A 20,660-nucleotide genomic window follows, 5' to 3' on the forward strand; every position below is an offset into this window, starting at 1 on the left:
GTAGGAAATTTAGTCAAATTTTAATTTTGTAGGAAATTTTGTCAAAATTTTAATTCTATGGAAAATTTTGTCAAAAATTTTATTTCTATAGAAAATTTTGTCAAAATTTTATGTTGATAAGGTCGAAAACCTTTGTTGTTAATACCACCCGCATTTGATATCATAATTTATTATGGTTTTCTATAGAATTCTAAAAATTAGTTCGTGAACTCACCAATGCATTTTTTATTTCTATAGAAAATTTTGTCAACCCTAATGTTCAAACTGCCAACTTATGGCTCTATCGTAAAGCTTGACATATATGCGACCAGCATGCATTCAATATTGCATAAACAATTTACGGTCAAAAAAATGTGTACACATTGTATTCCAACAACTTGTTAATCGCCCCCAAACACACCTCGTGTCGATTAATCGAAAGAAATGTTTCCAAAATATGATAGCGGTGCTCCGAAACGCGTCTATGACATCGTGAGAGGTGACCGGTTCGAATGGTCTTATCTTTACACTAATGATTTTGGCATGTTATTAAAATTTTCGATGCGGAATTCGAACCTTGTTCCCACAAAATCGTCACCATGAACGATGGTTTATGTTTTGACCAAGCATGGTGTCATTTCATCGTTATCAGATTGACACCATTGAAACGTTAAATCTTTAATCCAATCATTACACAGACAAAAATATCACCAAAATATTTCCAATTGAAAAGTTTATTAATATTGAATTTTTTTTAACAAATTAATTGATATAATTGACTTTTTAATCGAGATAGAAGCATTAAGTTAATTAAGTGAAAGATTGAAAAATTTTTAATTAAAAAATTAATCGATACAATTAACTTTTTAATCATACTAAGTCAATTAAAATAAATCATGGATTTTTTTTAAACTTAAAATTTATTTCAAACAATCCATTTTTTAATCAAAGTAAAAAAATCAGTCAGTTAAGAAAGTAATTGAAAATATGTACGTTTTTAATGAAAAAATTAATTGAGGTTTGTAATCAACAACAATTAAATTTTTACATTTAAAAAATTAATTGAAATTTGCTAGTGAAAACAATGAATTTTTTAATCAAGTATTTTTTAATGTCCAATTTAAACTGTAATTTATACTATCATTTTAGTGATTGAAGACATTTCAATTAAAAAATTAATTGGATTAATTAATTTCGTGATTGAATCAGAAAAAAAAAACTTTTGTGTGTACATACACAAAAAAAAATATTTTTCTCTTCATTCACGAATATTGAAATGTCTTCAATCACAGAAAAAAAAATTAATTGTTCCAATAGAAATATACCCTACGGGAAATTGGTGCAAATTGCCACTGACGAACCACACACAGAAAAAAATTTCACGAACATTTTTCCAATTAAAATCTTAATTGAGTTTTAAAAAAATGTTCAATTAAAAATTTAATTGAATCAACAAATTTTTTAATTGGATCAATTAATTTTTTAATTGACTGCCAATTAATTTTTTAATTGATACTATCATTTCTGTGATTGAAGACATTTCAATTAAAAAATTAATTGGATCAATTAATTTCGTGATTGAATCAGATTTTTTTTTTGTGCAGGACTGGTACCGGTGATCCAGTTTGTCGCAGTTTTTAATTAGTCATAATTTAATGATTTCCATACTCGCTTGATATAGAAATAGTATTGGATCTACACATTTAGTGCAGTAGAATTACCAGAATAACCTATTGTTCAATATATTTCAAAAGTTTTTCATTTCTGGTGCGATTCGGATAACCAAACTGAAACAGATTCCTAAGAGTTTGTCAGAGATTGGTTCATGAGGACCTGTCTATGAAGTGCTACTACTAAAATGACCCTGGACGTATCCTAAGGAACGAATCCAAGACGTGTCCTAAAGTGTAAATTTACCCCGTCAATGACAAACCCATGTTAATGTGACCGGTCCCATATGTCTTGACCAGAACTAGGATTGGTCCATGCACACCAGGGACTAGTCCTGTATCGGTCCCGTAGGGTAATAAAAGAAATATAATAATAATTTTTTGAGAATGATTTTTGTCTCAATTAAAGAATTTGCTGAACCAATTAAATTTTTTAATTGAATATTTTTTAAAATTCGATTAAAATTTTAGTTGAAAAAAATTTGGTGATATATTTTTCTGTGCAAATAAATATTTTCTGCATGTGAGTCTGATTACTATAATGCAGTTTATGTGAGCTACATTCCATGCGAACCCTAGATAATTTTCCAATAAAAACCCAAAAACATTTTTATAAGCAATTTTTATATTTAATTTTTTTATTTTGTATTTTTGTGTTTTGTTTTTTTTTGTAATTATAATTCAAGTAATAATTATATTATTAACATTTGTTTTTTGTTTTGTGTTTTGTTTTGTTTTTCATACATAATAATTTAACTAATATTTAATAAAATAAAAACAAACAAAAAAAAATAAAATCTTAAAGCAAATAATTTACACTAGTCAATGATAGTGAAATATGAATAATAAATAGATAATTTAAAACTAATTGAAATATTCATAATATATATTTTAAATATAATACAAGCGTTGATTAAATATTTATATATATTATATAGATGTTTTATATTATTAATAATACTTTTTGAGCAATTGAGACATATACAAATAGTTGAATGGGAATTTTTATTATAGGGAATGGTAGTTATTATTTTTATTTTTTTTAATATTTACATCAGAAAATAGATATAGGAACAATAAATAACATATTCATTTTTTAAGTATTCATTAGATATATTTTACATAGGGTTTTAATAATAAGGGAAATTTTGAAATATTTTTTGCCACATGGGTTTTTTATAGTTTTTTTTTTTTAATTTAAGATATGTTACAAGATATTATTTTCTTTACTATTACGATTTATTGATTTGTTTTATTTTTTTATTTATCATTATTCGTTTTGAATGAAACCAGTTTTTTAATTTATTTTTGCAAAGGTTTTGTTTTGTTTTTTTTTTTTTTAATTTTCTTAAAAATTTCAAAGTTATTCTATCAAAAAATATTTACTACAAAAAATGTTTTCCGTAACGCATAAATATCCTTAGACTATGGCCATTGCGATACGTTTGACAACTAAGTAAAATAAATTTTGAGGGAAATATCTCAATTGGGACTCTTAGAAAACGTTTGTTTTTATTGATTCCTTTTTTTAACCTTCCCAAATTTTGAAATTAAATTAGTCAAACGTATCACGCTGTCTTTTATGTTTTTGTTGTGTTTTTCTTTTTTACAATACAAATTTTATAATACATTTGTACATGCTCCATATGTTTGTCTACATTACGTTTGGCACTAATTTCAAAATTAATGAAGCATGGTTGCCATTATCATTTAATTTCCGTTTCAATCACAGGACCACATCTCCATTGTGGGGGGTGGGGGGAACATTTTAATAAATTTTATGATTTTTTATTTGCTCAATGGAGGGGCTATGATTGAAATTTACATTTCCATTGACCTTTTCCTCCAGGCCACTGCTATTGGCCTTGGGCGGCAGGCCATTCAAGAGTCTCTCCATGGCCGTACTTTTTATATTTACCGGCGAATCTCCAGCAGTCGATTGTTGTTGTTGTTGTTGTTGCTGACCATTTGTTGTTTGTTGGCAAAACTTTCCAGCCATTTCCTCTAGGTTGTGTGAAACAGGCCGAGATGGCGATTCCTGTGGTGGATGGTGTTGCTGTTGTTGTTGTTGCTCCTCATCTTCATTTTCCACATCTATGGCCGTATCATCGGCCTCCTCTGACTCTGAATTATTACTGGGTTGGGGTGAGGGAGGTGTTAACCTTGTATTAGAATGCTGATGATGTGTTCCTGTTGTGGAAGCATTCAGGGCGTATGGTGATGTGGTGGTTACACGCATTAAATGTTGCAAATGCTGATGATGGTGATGATGATGTTGATGCTGATGATGATGGTGCAGAGGAAGATGATGTTGCTGCTGCTGTTGTTGATGTTGAGAGGTTGGCGGTGAATTTGGAGTATTGGGTCTTCCACATTGGGCACTTGTGGATGTTGAGGGAGCACCAGCTGCTGCAGCTGCCACTGCGGCCGCAGTTAAACACCCCACCCCCTATACAAGGGATGACAATGGTGGCCGGGGAGGGCTATTATTGCGTGCTGCTGCTGCCGCATAATATTGCATAGCATGGGGATGTGGAGGTGGTGGTGGGACAAAACCGGATGTGGTACCATCATGATATAGCACAGGAACTCTTACCAATCTCTGGGCTGCATGGGCCATATTTGCCATATTGGCTGCTTCCAATTCAGCGGCCAATTGCCTTTTCCATTTGTTACGACGATTTTGGAACCAAATTTTCACTTGAGTCTCTGTCAAACGTAAGGATGCCGCCAAACCTGCCCTTTCCGAGGAACTCAGATAACGTTTCAAATCAAAGGTGGACTCCAACTGAAACACTTGGGCTCTCGAGAAAACAGTTCGGGTCTTTTTCTTACGTTTATTTTGATTGGAATCACCTTGAGGCGATGAACCATCCGAGGGTCCATCGGTTCCATCATCCTCTTCAATGATTTCCTCACCCTCATCATCAGATTCATTGGAACTGGTTGGCAGTAAATAACTCGAATTGGAATGGGAAGAATGATGATTGAGACCTGCGCCGCTGCCGCCAATGCCTCCACTGGAGCTGGTGGGTGTTGTGGCCTGATGGGGTTGTGATGACAGATGATGGCTATGGGCATGATGTGTATTGTGCTGTGAATAGGGCAAATGGGGTGAGGGTGATTTGTTGCCATTGTTGTTGGAATTGTTGGCACCATTCACACCACCACTATTACCCAAAGAGCCATTTAGCTGTGGTGAAGGTGGTGAAGAGTGATTTTCTGTGGTATTTGTCGACGAACTGTCTGCAAAGAGAGAAGACACGAGAGAGAGAGAACAGGTTAATAAAATTCTTATAATTTTTATGGGCATAATTAAATCTGAGATTTTATGACAAAGACAAATTCAACGCACTCAGAGAGTTAGCTAAAGCGCAAACTCAAAAGGGAATTTTCTCTGAGATTGTCCACCCCCAATATTTCCCCCTCCCCCCATTGGGTATACCAGTATTTGACCAAAACACAAGATAACAAATCCAATGCTAACCATTATAATTGCTATCTATTTTTGAAAATGGCGTTTAACTTAAACTTCAGTATTTTTTTTTCTTTTTTGTTGTTGTACATCCCTCAGAGAGAGCTTAAAGGAGAGAGGGAAAAAAACATCTAGCTATAAATGCCAGCAATTTACAGAGAAATTGCTCAGTGAATTTCATACAAAACCACTTGACTTTTTCCACCAAGACGATAAACAGAAACAAACAAACAAATTTTTAACATGTAATTTTACTTTAAGCTATTAAACAAAAATTCTTTTAAAACTATATTTACCTACATTTTATACAATTTAGCTTAATCGACTATATTATACTCTGCTAATACCATTCTCTCTTTTGTGTAATCTTCAAATAGTCTAAGACTATGGAAATTGTTTCGTTGCTAAGGTTTCTTTTAAGTGTTAAAAGAATTTCACTTGCATCGACAAAATTTTCAATAGAAATTCTTAACATTTTTCACCTCGAAGACAATAAAATACTATAGCAGCAAGTGTTATATCTCAGCTCCAACGCACCCACCCTCCACTCTTTTGACCTTATCAATTAATCTTAAGAACTATGTTCTACATGAATACAAAATGTAATTGCATTTTTTCTTCACTTCTTAGCAAACAGGAATGTCTGTCCTTTGGTAATTTTCTTGTAAAATCTACAACAACAAAAATGTTTCGTCTCGAGCCTTAAGAGTTAAATAAGCCATGTCATTGTATGCGATGAATGCATAGTAATTTTCAATTAAAATAGCTAAAACAATTTGTTCGAATAGTTTCATTAAACGTATTAAATTTCCAAAAACGGTTTTAATGACGCCATTCCTAAGAGTATATTCTCCAAATCGCTTTCATTTCTATACAATTGCCTTCTAACTCGCCCCAATGTCTACCAAAAGAATGAATGGTATTCGCTAATCTCTTGGAATGCAATGGACATGCAGCTAGCTATGTTACAACATATGCCCAGGTGAAATGTAAAATGGGTTAAATAACATTTTTTTAATATAAATTTATTATTTTTAAAAATTTATTAAAAACAAAATCGATTTTATTGCCTGGAGCAGTAATTCTTCGTTAACATGAAGTCGTTCGATTTTATTTTCGTAATAAATTGATTTTTCAATTTATTTTCTCATGAGAATGTGAGAAAAGTTATATTAATCCAATAGTTTTATGCATTTAGTTTTTTTTTTAATTAAAAAAGCACTGAATAATAAAATAAATTAAATTTTGGTTCTCAGTTTTGCTCATGATACAAGAGGTGAGATGACGTTAGTGTACAAACAATGATTAAAAGATGGAAACCCTGCCCAAAATTTCAAATATCTTATGGAAATATAAAATAGTACGTTAAATATAGTACACAAATGAATATTGTATACATTTTAATTATTTTTATGCAATTAAGAAAAAATATCCAAAAAGAATGTACAAAGGAAAACTTCTCTCACATATGGAGAAACAATACAACCCAAATTATTTCCCATTAAAAGTTTGTCCATATCAATGCATTAATAAAAATGGCATAAAAATCTCTAAATCTATACTTTCAGTAAATATGGATAAAATTAGAATATCAGAAAAAATTTTGTACCATATTGGACAATCAATGATATTCTATTTTTAAAATATTCATTTTTTTAATTTACTTGAAATACATAGTATTAGTTTTTGAAATTTTGTATTTTAGTAAAAATTCCATATAAATATAAAATAAACGCACACATAAAACTTACGCATAACTTAAGTATGTCTGACATATTATCAAGCAAACATCATTAACGGTTTGTGAAGATCAATTTCTATTTATTTATAATATAGGGGTTCTTAAATCATTAACAACAAAAAAGAGGATTATTACTGGTTACATGTTCAAATATCAGAATTTATATGCAAATACTTTAGAACTGTGATAGTTTTTTATAATTTTTATTATTTTATATCAAGTATACAATGAAACCTCTCATAATTGGACAGCCAAGGTTTTTTTTAACTGTGATAGTTTTTTATAATTTTTCTTATTTTAAATCAAGCATACAATGAAACCTCTCGGAATTGGACACCCAAGGCCGCCTAATTTTATCGATATTTGGGAGGTGTCCACTTAAAAAGGTTAATTTTATTGTGTTAATATAGAAAACAGTTCTTTTGAGTGGTGTCCGGTTTTCAAAGTATCCAAGTTTGAGATCCAAAATCGATAAGAGGACTTTGAAGTAAAATTAACAATACATCAAAAAATTCACGACGTCAATATTCGATTTTTCGAAAAATTCAAAAACTTAATTAATGAAATTAAATGACTAATTAAGGCACACATGAAAGGGTGTAATGATTTCGGAATAAGTTATATAATTACAAACATACGATTACTTAGTGATGACAATATCAAGTTGTGGTTTTAAATGAAATTAATGAATATTTTGCTACTGAATTGATCAAATTGGAAATCTTTTTAACTAAAAATAGAAAGACACAAAATAGACACATTAAACCCATTAGATTCTCTAGTTATCTACAATCAATCGTTCTCCCATAAATCAGTGATTAAAGACTTATTTGCAACAATGATTTTACCTTCAATCTAATTAATTAAAATATGTAAAATGTAAATAAATGCACACATGACAATATTTATCATTCTCTACATGCTTAAGGTATATTATCTTAAGTCCTTATAACTGTAGACTAATATCAATTCTTATCTTCGTAAAATAAGGCATGATAATACCAACTATATAACATCATTTATTATCATTATTATGTTTAAATATATAACATATATGAAATAAAGAAGCTTGCACACATGCATATGTTATACTATTAATGAAAGCCTAAAGCATATAGTTTTATAATATTTTCATAGTTAATCAAAATCAATTCATATCAGACAAAAACAATCATAATTATCACTACACAATCTATACTCTTGAATACTAAATGCCCAAATAATCGAGTTATATCAATATATCTCTCAACCAGTTTAGTTATTGAAAATGTAAAGTGGATATAACTCAATCGTGATTATATGTATGTGTGTAATTCTCTTCATTTGTATACCAGATGCTCTATATGAGCTTAAGCCTATTCAATTGGCCTCTTGTATTAAGTCGCTAACTAAATTGCAATTGAATTTGATCATGTAAATTGGCCTTAAGGCTAAAACATTCATATATACACACACATACTAATGCAGGAATAGTTAGTCGCTTATCGCGTTTACATTCATCGTTTTGTCCATTTACAGGCCATCTAATTCTATATCGTACAATGTTGTCGTGTTAAGAATTGTATGTTAAGGTATTTACTACTGCTAAGTGAATGAAAGAATTCGATGAAATGTGTTAATGCTATTGGGTATTTGCTGAATTTGAAAAATTTTCTTTTAAACATTTAACATACACTCTGAGTTTGTAGCAATTAAGAATGGGGAATTAGTGAAAATGAGACGAAAAATAAGTTGTTGAAAAAAATCGGAAATGAAAAACTTTTGTTCGAAGATGTTATAAAATATAGTGGACCAGTGAATCTAAGTACCTGCGAATAACAATTACATTGACAAAAGGATGGACCCATGGAGTAGCGAAGAATGGGAAATTTGTGAAAATAAGAAGAAGAATATGTAGTTGAAAAAATCGGAAATGAAAAACTTTTGTTCGAAGATGTTATAAAATATAGTGGACCAGTGAGTATAAGTACCTGCGAATAACAATCACATTGACAAAAGGATGGACCCATGGAGTAGCGAAGGGTTTACGGCCACGGTTAGATGTACTCAAAATGTGCTAAAAATATTATTCAACGACTAATATTAGTGGCAGATGCATTTTTATGCTGATCGGTGTTAAGTATTAGATGCTGAACCTCTTAGTGGTGTAGGATATAACAATTCTGTCCAACTTCAAATATGCACACATGAGTATAGTTATATTTTACATAAAGCCAATCAATCTTGTATATATATTACGTTACGAGAAATTATCAATCAATTCGCAGAATTCTTCAAATTTCAATTAAATTGAAACTATTAAAGCTTTCATTATTATTTTATGAGAATTTTTCAATAGTAACTTTATCGCATCTCCAGCTATGCACACATAGAGATTGTTATATTTTCCATAAAGCCAATCAATCTAGTATGTACGCTATTTTAACAGAAATTCTAAATCAGTTCGCAGAAAACTTCAAATTTCAATTAAAATTAAACAAATTAAACTATCATTATTACTTTATGAAAAATTCTCAATAATTTGATTTATTCTATCGCCAACTATGCACACATAGCATTTGTTATATTTTCCATAAAGCAAACATATGTATAAAGTATACTGCATCATCAGAAATCATTAATCAATTCGTAGAGGAATTTAAACATCAAACCATTTCAAAAAATTTCTTTGGAGTTATATTATCACCATTAGTTTGTATGAAGATCCGAAAATCAGTTCACTTTATACCAATGATAAAGGCCACACTTAAAATTATTTAAGTAAAATAATAGTCCAACAACGGAATTTACTTTTTACTCAAAAAGGTGATATACTTTAAACCCATAATTGTGTAGGTTGTAACGATTCTATTCACCTCTAAAAATGCACACATGGCGAATGTTATATTTTCCATAGAGGCAATCAGACTGGTGTGTATACTACATTACCAGACATTCCAAATCAATTTGTGAAAGACTTCAAATTTCAATTAAATTTAGACTAATAAAGATCACTATTACTTCGTGGAAAACTTTGCTTTACTCATCTCCAACTATGCACACATAGCATTTGTTATATTTTTCATAAAGCCAACAGATGTGTAATATACACTAAATCATCAGAAATCCTAAATCAATTCGCAAAAGACTTTAAACATCAAACCATTTCAAACTAAAAACTGTATGGAAGTATATTGTCGCCTTTATTTTGTGCGAAGATCCGGTTCAACTTTATACCAATGATGAGGGCATATGCCCATATTTAAAATTATTTAAGTAAAATAATAGCCTAGCGAAGGAATTAACTTTTTATGCAAAAATGTGATATACATTAAACTAAAAATTTTGTATGTTGTAACGATCCTATTCACCTCTCAAAATGCACACATGGGGAATGTTATATTTTCCATGAAGGTAATCAATCTGGTGTGTATACTAGATTACCAGACATTCCGAATCAATTTGTGAAATACTTCAAATTTAAATTAAATTTAGACTAATAATGCAATCACTATTACTTCGTTAAAATCTCTACTTTGCTCGTCTCCAACTATGCACACATAGCATTTGTTATATTTTTCATAAAGCCAACAGATGTGTAATATACACTAAATAATCAGAAATCCTAAATCAATTCGCAAAAGACTTTAAACATCAAACCATTTCAAAATAAAAATTCTATGGAAGTATATTGTCGCCATTATTTTATGCGAAGATCCGGTTCAACTTTATACCAATGATGAGGGCATATGCCTATATTTAAAATTATTTAAGTAAAATAATAGCCTAACGAAGGAATTAACTTTTTATGCAAAGAGGTGATATACATTAAACTCAAAATTTTTTATGTTGTAACGATCCTATTCACCTCTAAAAATGCACACATTGTGAGTGTTATATTTTCCATGAAGGCAATCAATCTGGTGTGTATACCAGATTACCAGACATTCCAAATCAATTCGTGAAAGACTTAAAATTTCAATTAAATTTAGACTAAAAAACCTATCACTATTACCTCGTTAAAAACTCTGATTTACTCATCTCCAACTATACACACATTGCATTTATTATATTTTTCATAAAGCCAATAGATGTGTAATATATACTGCATCATTCGAAATCCTAAATCAATTCGTGAAAGATTTTAAACATCAAAGCATTTCAACGAAATAATAATTTTATTTTTTTTATTAATTTGTGTGAAAATCCGAAAATCGCTTCAACTTTATACCTATAATGAAGGTATATGTCTATACTTAAAATAATTTAAGTATAATAATAGTTCATCTAAGGAATTTACTTTTTGAATGTAACGATCTCATCCACCTCTAATGATGCACACATAGGGTTTGTTACATTTTCCATAAAGCCAATCAATCGGATGTGCATATTACATAGCCAGACATTCCAAATCAATTCGTAAAAGATTTCACATTTCAAGTAAATTTAAAAAAATAAAGCTGTCACTATTACTTCGTGAGAAACTCGAAATAGTAACTTTTCTCATCACCAACTATGCACACATAGCATTCGTTATATTTTTTATAAAGCCAGTAGATGTGTCATATATACTGCATCATCGGCCTAAATCAATTCGCGAAAGATTTTAAAAATCATAAAATTTTAAACAAATAATTTCTTTAAAACCTTTATCATTTTTTTCGAGATTCTTATCGACATATTTTTGGAAATTATTGAATACTAAATAAATATTACCTTCTAAAAATGTATTCAATTTGTTTTTTTGCAAATCTTTAGAGATCCCATAAATTTGAAATTTCAAAGATTCCTCAAGTTTTCGCCTTTGCCATATTTCTTTTTACTTCTTTTTATGAAAACCAAAAATATCAAACTTACCATGTGTGGGACTATGAAATGGCATACGTTGCGGTGCCCAGGGCCAACCGGGTGGACATAGAGCAGCATAACGACCAGCCAATGCACCCCATTGTGATATGAAACCCAATCTGTAACGAGACAATATAGAAACAACAATAAGTAACAAATTGAACACAAAATAATTCAATAAAGAATTTTTATAACGCAACATCCACAGAGATTTGGATATTGGAGTGGAAGAATGGTGTTGCGGGGAAGGGCGGGCTAGCGAATAAGGAAATCCTTTGGCAAACAAAACATTCTGTGGGTAGAGATAGCAACATGGAAACGGAAACCATTTTCATCATAACCAGTAAAATGGTAATACAATCATGACAAGTGATAATAAGAAAGATTTGCAACAGCTGTTAAATATTTAAAAGATTTACGCACATTTTCCAAAACCCCCCAAATGAAAATAGAAAGCATACTACTCCTCACATACCATACATGTGAAAAATCCTTGAACAACCCTTAGTTTTCAGCGTTAAGGGGCATAAGGAAACAAATCTTAATATGTATGAGTGTATATATACATATATAATTTAACTTCACATATCCCTAAACATATTTATGGCTATACGTTTTATTATAAATCTTTGCAATGAAGATATTCTTTAGTCTTCTCCTCCTCCTCTCACCCCATGAGAAGGGTTGAGGTTTACTCCTTATATTCTTCAAAGTAATTCACAACAGGTAATTCTTTTATTTGTCTACCTTTTACTATATATCCTAGGCATTGTCCTTATTGCCTGTGTATTTTCTTTTTGGAAATTTTAAGGGATGGTTTTACTCACCATCTATCCCACTCTCCGCACCACCATCCATGGTCTTTAATACCCAATTTTCTTCGTTTACATCCATTTATGTGTATCTAAAGGGGAAGGGGTTTGTTTTCTTCTTTTTTTCTCTTCTACTTGACTTAATAAAGCACTTAAGTGATTTTCTTCTTTTATTCAGGGGCTTTTGAACTACCCTCCTCTATACCCTCCACCCACCGGCCAACCAAACATTGGCTAACAATGAACAAAGTTAAATATTAAGATGTTTAATGGATGATTAAGATGAGATGTTTAGGAAAAGAGAGGAGGGAGGAGAAAAAAGATATTTTGTAGATGAAAAGATGTTTTTCGTTAAACCATTACAGGTAAACTGCCAGGGGAGTTATTCTTTTTGCGCTTCAACGATTTGGAGAATGAAAAGGCAGTTAATAGGCATTATTTTACCCTTGTTGTTGGTGGTATAAACCATAGCCAACTTCCTTGTTATCCTTGCCTATATGATATACAAAAGAAAACCAACAGACGAACTCTATTCGAGGTCAAAGGTTATATAGATTCTCCATATCTTCGACAGTGTAGAATTATTTGGGAATGGGGGTTTATGTAGAAGACCAAATGTCTGTAAATATTCTCCTGAAAAAATTTTTCCAAAAGCCTTAACGAGAACGGAGAGAAAATTGCAGGATTCTCTATCTACGTGAAAAACCAAAAATCCAAAATTGTTCGCTTTGAAATTTCAACTTTATTGAGGAGTCATTTAAAAAAAATCTCCCTCGAATTTATCCAACTGTATATTGGGGAGAAAGAATTAAGGTCAAACAATTTCAAAGTCTCGAGGCATTTTGTGGTAAGTGAAATATTTAAAACGGATTAAATTTTTGTGAATTTTTAATCGTATATAAGGATAAGGAGATTTCGATTTTTTTTTTCAGAGTAATGTAATGGACAAAGATGGAGAATACACATCCTTATATAAGAACCAAAATGTTATACGGTTTGACTGATATGTATAGCAACCAATTTCAAGTTACTATCATTTCTAAATCGCTCCATCTGACAGTTAAGAGATATATTACAATTCATATTATTAATTTTTTTTTTTTTCAATTAAGTGGCCAATTACGGAATTTGGGTTGCTCCGGTAAGAAGCCATTGTAGTGGCTTCCAAATTGTCGGGGTTACTTGCCAATGAAGACCGCTGAAAATGTACACCTTCGATTGGCCATCAGCGCCACCGCCGTAACGGCTGATGGTCGCTCCCCGCTTGTATTCATGAACCGTAGGGTTAAAATAAATGCCGAATATTATATAGGGGAAAATGTCCTAGAGACAGTATTAAGACCGGGGAAGACAAGCAATTCGGCCACAGACCATTGACATTCCAAAAGTGCTATCACCCTCAGCACCGCTCAATCAAAAATGGCTTGAAAAGAAAGGGTTCCACGTTTCATTTCTAGCTCACAATGCTCACCAAAATTTCCGGATCTCAATCCGTTGGGTCTTTCTATGGGGTCTTTGAGGCATTGTGGAGAGTAAGGTTGCCACTAAAAAATACCAAAGTGTAGATTATCTCAAGACCATGGACATTCCCCCAGGACTCTGCGCTAGCACTCGGCACGCGTCAACCAAAAATGGCCCCAAAATGAAGTTCCTCCACCACAATCTCCAAATATCAATCCGTTTGACTTTGGCACCTGGGTCATTTTGATATTTTTATTGGGGGTATTTTTAGGTTGGCAGTGTCCACCTTATTCTCCAAAATGCCCCCGCATTGTGATATTTTTTAGTAACTTCATTTTATTTTTTGGGTCCGTTTGCATTTGGACCATGGACATTCCACCAGGACTCAGCGCTATGGCACTCAGCGCGCGTCAATCAAAAATGGCCCCAAAATGAAGTTCCTCCACCACAATCTCCAAATATCAATCCGTTTGACTTTGGCATCTGGGTCATTTTGATATTTTTATTGGGAGTAGTTTTAGGTTGGCAGTGTCCACTTTATTCTCCAAAATGCCCCGGCACTGTGATATTTTTTAGTAACTTCATTTTATTTTTGTGGTCCATTTGCCTTATGGAAATAAACCCCGATATGGAAATGCAAATACACAAATAAACTCCAGTTTGCTTTTGGGAATTGTGCTTCGTTTTTAGTTAGGGCTGATTTTCACACAGTCGTTTATCAAAGGTGAAAATCAAGGTGCTATGAATACGGGCCCCATTAAAATTACCCCCAAAACCTAAATGAAGTAGGGCCCCAGTAGCAACCACAAAAATTATATGGAAAACAACAACACTAAATTTTTATGTTTTTTGAGGAGTAACTTTATTTTATTTTTAGGGCCCGTTTCCATTATGAAAATAAATCTCTATATATCAAATGCAAATAAATCAAAATTTCCTTTTTGGGATTATGCTTTGTTTCAAGTGGGGCCTTTTTTGGCATTCTGCAATTTTGGCATTCTGTATCGGATCCGATTTGCGTTTGGCCAGGACGGGCTTCAGCCAGAGTTAAGACTTTTTCCTATGGATAAAGTCCAAAAAGGGGATAACGCAATTCCCATGAGATTCGTACTAAGTAACACTTATTACATTTTTATATTAAAACTTCATATTTTTCCATCAGCTAACTTTTAATTTGGGGTCGATTTTCATGTTTCAGTTACATTTTGTTGGGGCCCATTTTCATGGGGCTCATATTCATTATGAAACGTCGCCCCACATTTGTGGCCCTGTTTCAATTTGGTTTTGGGCTCATTTCCATACCGCCATTATACCCATTTTGAAATCTTATGGACAGAGTTCAAAATGGGAGCTGTCGCGATTCCCAAAAGATTCGTACTCAGGAAAATATATTTAAACTTTTTCTTCAACCTTCACATAATATTTCCATCAGTGAAAATGAGCCCTAACTTTAGTTTTTCCATCAGCTAACTTTTAATTTGTGGTCGATTTTCACGTTTCAGTTACATTTTGTTGGTGCTCATATTCATTATGAAACGTCGCCCCACATTTGTGGCCCTGTTTCAATTGGGTTTTGGGTTTGAAATCTTATGGACAGAGTTCAAAATGGGAGCTGTCGCGATTCTCAAAAGATTCGTACTCAGGAATATATATTTAAACTTTTTCTTCAACCTCCATATATTTCCATCAGTGAAAATGAGCCCTAACTTCAGTTTGGGGTCGATTTTCATGCTTCGGTTACATTTTCTTGGTGCTCAAAAGATTCGTACTCAGGAAAATATATTTAAACTTTTTCTTCAACTTCCATATATTTCCATCAGTGAAAATGAGCCCGAACTTTAGGTTAGGTTAGGTGGCAGCCCAATGTATCAGGCTCATTTAGATGATTCAGTCCATTGTGATACCATATTGGTGAACTTCTCTCTTATCACCCTAACTTTAGTTTCGGGTAGATTTTCAAGCTTCGGTTATATTTTGTTGGTGCTCATATTTCATTATTCATTAGGGTTTTGGGACCCATTTCCATACCTCCAACAATTATTTATTTGTTTAGAATCAACTAACAAAATTGTTTTTCCATCTTATTCAAAATAATTTCAATAGGATCTTTAACATACATGAGCTTTTCTATAGCATATATGCGTAATCTGTCTTTGCACTAAAATTTAAAAAATTTTTTTTAATTTATTTTTTTTTTTAGGTTAGGCCATTCTTGCAACCAATCCATGTAAGTTTTAATGACTATCTCATGAAACCAAAAAAAAAAAAAAAAACAACTTGAAATATTATAGCCAAAAGTATTTGGTAAAAAATGGAAGAAAAATAAAGGAAAGCAAAAATATAAGCGTTTTATATTTTTTTGTCATGTTTAAAACTAATTGTCAGGGGTTTAGTGGTCACATTTTGTTGGCAATGTCCAATGCCCAAAGAAAACAATTTCTCTAATTGATTTTTTTAGTAAAAAAAAAGCTTAGTAAAAATTTAAGTGGAGACAGCAAAATGAACATATAAGCTATGAAATATTTTTCTGTTTAAGTAGCTACTTAAATCAGGTGTAGACCCTAATGCAAAGGGGAAGGCAGACGTAGCAGCTTGGAAAAAAACATACAAAAAAGAAACCCTATAAGAAATTACCCATATATAAATGACATGCAAAATCATCTAATAAAACCTAATGAAACCTACTATTCAAAATACCCATTATGGGAAAATAGATTTAAATTTTAATTCAATTTTCTATAAAGATTTTATTGATTTTTTTTTCTGTTGGCGATTGTATGTTTTATTATAACACCCCCATATGTGATAACATGGTTTGTTTTACAGACCATGACCATGATAATTGTGTCCCATGACACAAGAAAGAATACAGGTCACATAGCCAGGACCTTATAACGGGGGTTAGTAGTAGTTTAGTGTCATCGATAAAAGAAACTTGGTAGCCAACACTGAGTTAATAGAAATGTTTTAAATTTCATTGGGAAAATTCTGTTGTTTAAGACCTAAAACCAAAGGGGCGAACTTTATCGCTTATTTTCTTCCACCTTGATGGAATTGTATATCGGGGATGGTTTGGAGGTTGGGGTTGTCACCTAATATCTAAATCACAGACTATTGTGCTTACAGGTCAGTTTACAAAATAACCACTCAGTCATGTCTAAGGGCGCTGGACAAAAAAAAAAGAAAAACAAAACACTAGAATAAGGTTAATGAACACTCAAGCAAGTCTGAGCCGAGAGTTGTTGGGAAAGAGGTTTTCGGTTTGATTTACAAAATGCAATAAGGAAAAGAAATTTTAGAACATATGTGATTTTGTGCAAAGAAATTCCCTTTTTTTTTTGTCTAACCAGACATCAGACATACAAAGGAAGGGTGGTCTAGAAATGAAAAATATTAAAACTTGGATTTGGTTACGAATACCAATGCTTTGAACTAGAAGCTTTGTGGCTATTATAAATAGTCTTGGTTTAGTAAGGATTAAAGGACTAGAGTTACCACAATATTAAAACAAAGGAATTAGTATTCCGAGGATCCCTTTGGATGATATAAATTTTTGTTAATCTAAATGGAAATCTGGGCAAAGGTTAAGGATCAAATGACATAGGGGTTTATCCTGGAATTTTGTGGTCAACGCCAATATCACTAATTAACGAAAATGGGTGCTAAATAAGTATTTTCGAAAAACTAGTTATACAGAAAATCACTGTATGGACGAAAGTGATCTCTTTTGCATTACCAGTAATCACAATATAACTACTTCCAGCATTACCAATAATGGATTACTTGTATTGAGTAATTTATTATTGGAACTGTAGCAGTTTTTATATTATGAGTAGCTACACTGTTAGAAAAATATGTTTTTCATATGTTCCGATATAAACAAAATGTGTTTCGGGCACGATTTTAAACCACAATATATTTAAGTGCGAACATGTAATGTTCCTAAACTAACACTAAATGTTTGGGACATCTATGTTAATATGTTAGAATATATTATGTTTGGGGCATGAATGTTTCATAAAAATAATATGTGTGAATGTAAACATATATAAATTAACAAATTTCGAGTAAACATATATATGTTGTGATATTTTATTCAGAGAGCGACAAAAAGAGAGTATAGAGAAATAAATAGAGATGGAAACCGGGAGGGTTGACGAAAGATATCAACATAACAAAGCGAGAGAATGAAAAGAGAACAATTTCTGTGAAACCGCTTGTATGTTGTTTCGGAAAACTGTTTTATGATAAGGCTAAAAATTTGATATGCTTAACTCTAAATATTATTTAATTTGAATAAAGAATAGACATTCGGAACCAAGAGAATTGACATTTGAAAAACAAACTGCATATGTTTTCGCCTTGAGAGCAGCATTTTATGCATGTGTGAACATGTGTTTTGTTTATCATTTTGGCATTATGGGCACAATTTTTCGTTAAAATAAATCAGGGTTCTTCATAAAAATAACGAAAGGGCACTATACTCTTTTTAGAGTTGGGACAGTAAAATGAAATAAGGAGGAAATAGTGAAAAATTACACAGTAAAATGTAAAAAAACAAACTTTAGTTCCTCTTTATTAAAAAGTAGTCCACGAGGAGTTAACAGACACCATCAAATATAAAAGCGGGCATTAAGTTCGAGTTTTACAGCTAAAACAATTTAAAAAGTTTATTTTCTTTAAAATGAATTATTAAAGAAAAATAAAAGGAATTTTAGAGCGATGGTGTTAAATGCTAGTAAAAAACTGTTCACTCCTAAATAAATTTATGTTTATATTATAAAATTATGTATGTATGTTTATACTCGACTCCACGTTCTTCTTTTGTTAGTTTTTGAATTCCTTCCAAATTTTAAAGTTTTGTACAAAAACAGTTTTTTATTAAAAAATTGTTATTTTTGCAATAAAAAATAATATTTTATCCAAAAATCAGTCAATTTCGTATATATCAAGGACTGTTACTGACTATAAATCTTTAATAATACACATTTCGAAGTTTCGTTTAAAAAAATTTAATATAGTATAAATATAAATGTGTAAATTAAAAAAAAAAAAAATGTTCGGTCGGAGCAGGGATTGAACCCACGACCCTTTGTATGCAAGGCAGACATGCTAACCACTGCTCCACGTGGCAAACAAATGTATGTTTCTGTTAAATAATGTTATGTTTGCATGGGCTCGTGGGCGCTGCAAACTATGCTATATAAATGTAACTTAAAACGATAATTATCTACTGGTGACTATAACAGCTACGTAGCCCAGTGGATAGTGTGTTGGCTTACCAACTGTATGGTCCTCGGTTCGATTCTCCGTGCAGGCGAAAGGTAAAATTTAAAAAATTTATAAAAGTGAATAATTTCTTCAACATTATATGTATTACAGAAAAAGGTGCCAATAACTAAAAAATTTCGTGGAAGTGAAAATTACGAGTATGTTAGGGAATGAGCACAATCGTGTTTGGGAAAAATTCTTCCAAGCATATAATATTTTTGGCTCAAAATGCTTCCAAAAATATAATATGTTCACATAAAACAAACATATTAATGTTTCGGCAGTATGCAATAATATATGTGCTTCCTGCAAAATATGTTTGGAACATATGTTAAAGAAGCGATTTTTTTTGAGGGTGTATGTATAGCAATTCAAATGACCCCACATAAAAAAGTATCATCAAAATATTTCCAATTAAAAGGTTGATTTAAGTTGATTACGTTATTAAATAATAAAATAAAGTCAGTTACGAAAATGATTGAAAATTTTTACGTTTTTAATTAAAATATTAATTATGCAACTAACGCTTTAACTAAATTAAACAAGTATATATGTTACAGTAGTAAGTTCGGTCGGCGAACACCAAAAAGTTTTTCAGCGGTAGATTATCCCACCTCAGTAATGCTGGTGACATTTCTGAGGGTTTCAAAGCTGCTCTAAGTGCTTTCACTGCAATGTGGAACGCCGTTCGGACTCGCCTATAAAAAAGAGGTCCCTTGTCATTGAGCTTAACATGGAATTGGGCAGCACTCATTGTTAAGAGAGAAGTTCACCAATGTGGTATCACAATGGACTGAATAGTCTAAGTGAGCCTGATACATCGGGCTGCCACATAACCTAACCCAACTTAAGTTCGGTCGGGCCGAATCTTAAATACCCACCACCATGAATCAAATATAATAGTTTCCTTTGAAAATTTCAGGGGGGTTTGATGACAGATATTTTCCCAAACAGATCAGTGCGCCTTCTATACCCTCAATAAGTGAAATCGGTCTATATGGAGGCCTTACCAAATGGACCGATAGAACTATATCATATACACTTTGTTATGGGTCTAAAATGCCAGTATATTTGCAATTTATGGCAAATCGGATAAAAACTACAATTTCTAGAAACCCTAGGAGTTAAAGTTAAACTTTATCTTCAGGAGTTAAATCGGAAGGTCGGTGTAATGGAAGGATACAAATTGCGGATTCTAGAAGTCCAAGAAGTAAATCTGGAGATCGGTCTATATGGGGGCTATATAGAAACATGGTCCGATAATCACCATTTTCGGCACATCGTTTTATTTTCCCAGAATACCTCTAGATTTCCAATTTCAGGCAAATTGGGTAAAAACTTCGGATTCTAGAAGCCCAAGAAGTAAAATCGGGATATCGGCCTATATGGGGGCTATATCAAAACAACGACCGATAATCACCATT

The 20,660-nt window shown here is 31.8% G+C and overlaps 1 protein-coding gene across 1 annotated transcript in view; it reads right to left on the bottom strand.

Annotated features, from left to right (window-relative positions):
- Positions 1-4,098: 4,098 nt before the first annotated feature.
- The window catches only part of Hmx (H6 family homeobox), a 39,814-nt gene continuing 23,252 nt past the window's right edge, over positions 4,099-20,660 (bottom strand). The window contains exons 2-3 of the mRNA XM_075300888.1: positions 11,702-11,811; positions 4,099-4,895 (exon numbers count right to left, since the gene is read on the bottom strand). Coding sequence (XP_075157003.1) covers positions 4,099-4,895; positions 11,702-11,811 — 907 coding nt within the window. The remainder of the gene's footprint in view (positions 4,896-11,701; positions 11,812-20,660) is intronic.

This window comes from Haematobia irritans, chromosome 1 (assembly GCF_050003625.1).
Source record: "Haematobia irritans isolate KBUSLIRL chromosome 1, ASM5000362v1, whole genome shotgun sequence".
Classification (NCBI taxonomy): Eukaryota; Metazoa; Arthropoda; class Insecta; order Diptera; family Muscidae; genus Haematobia; species Haematobia irritans.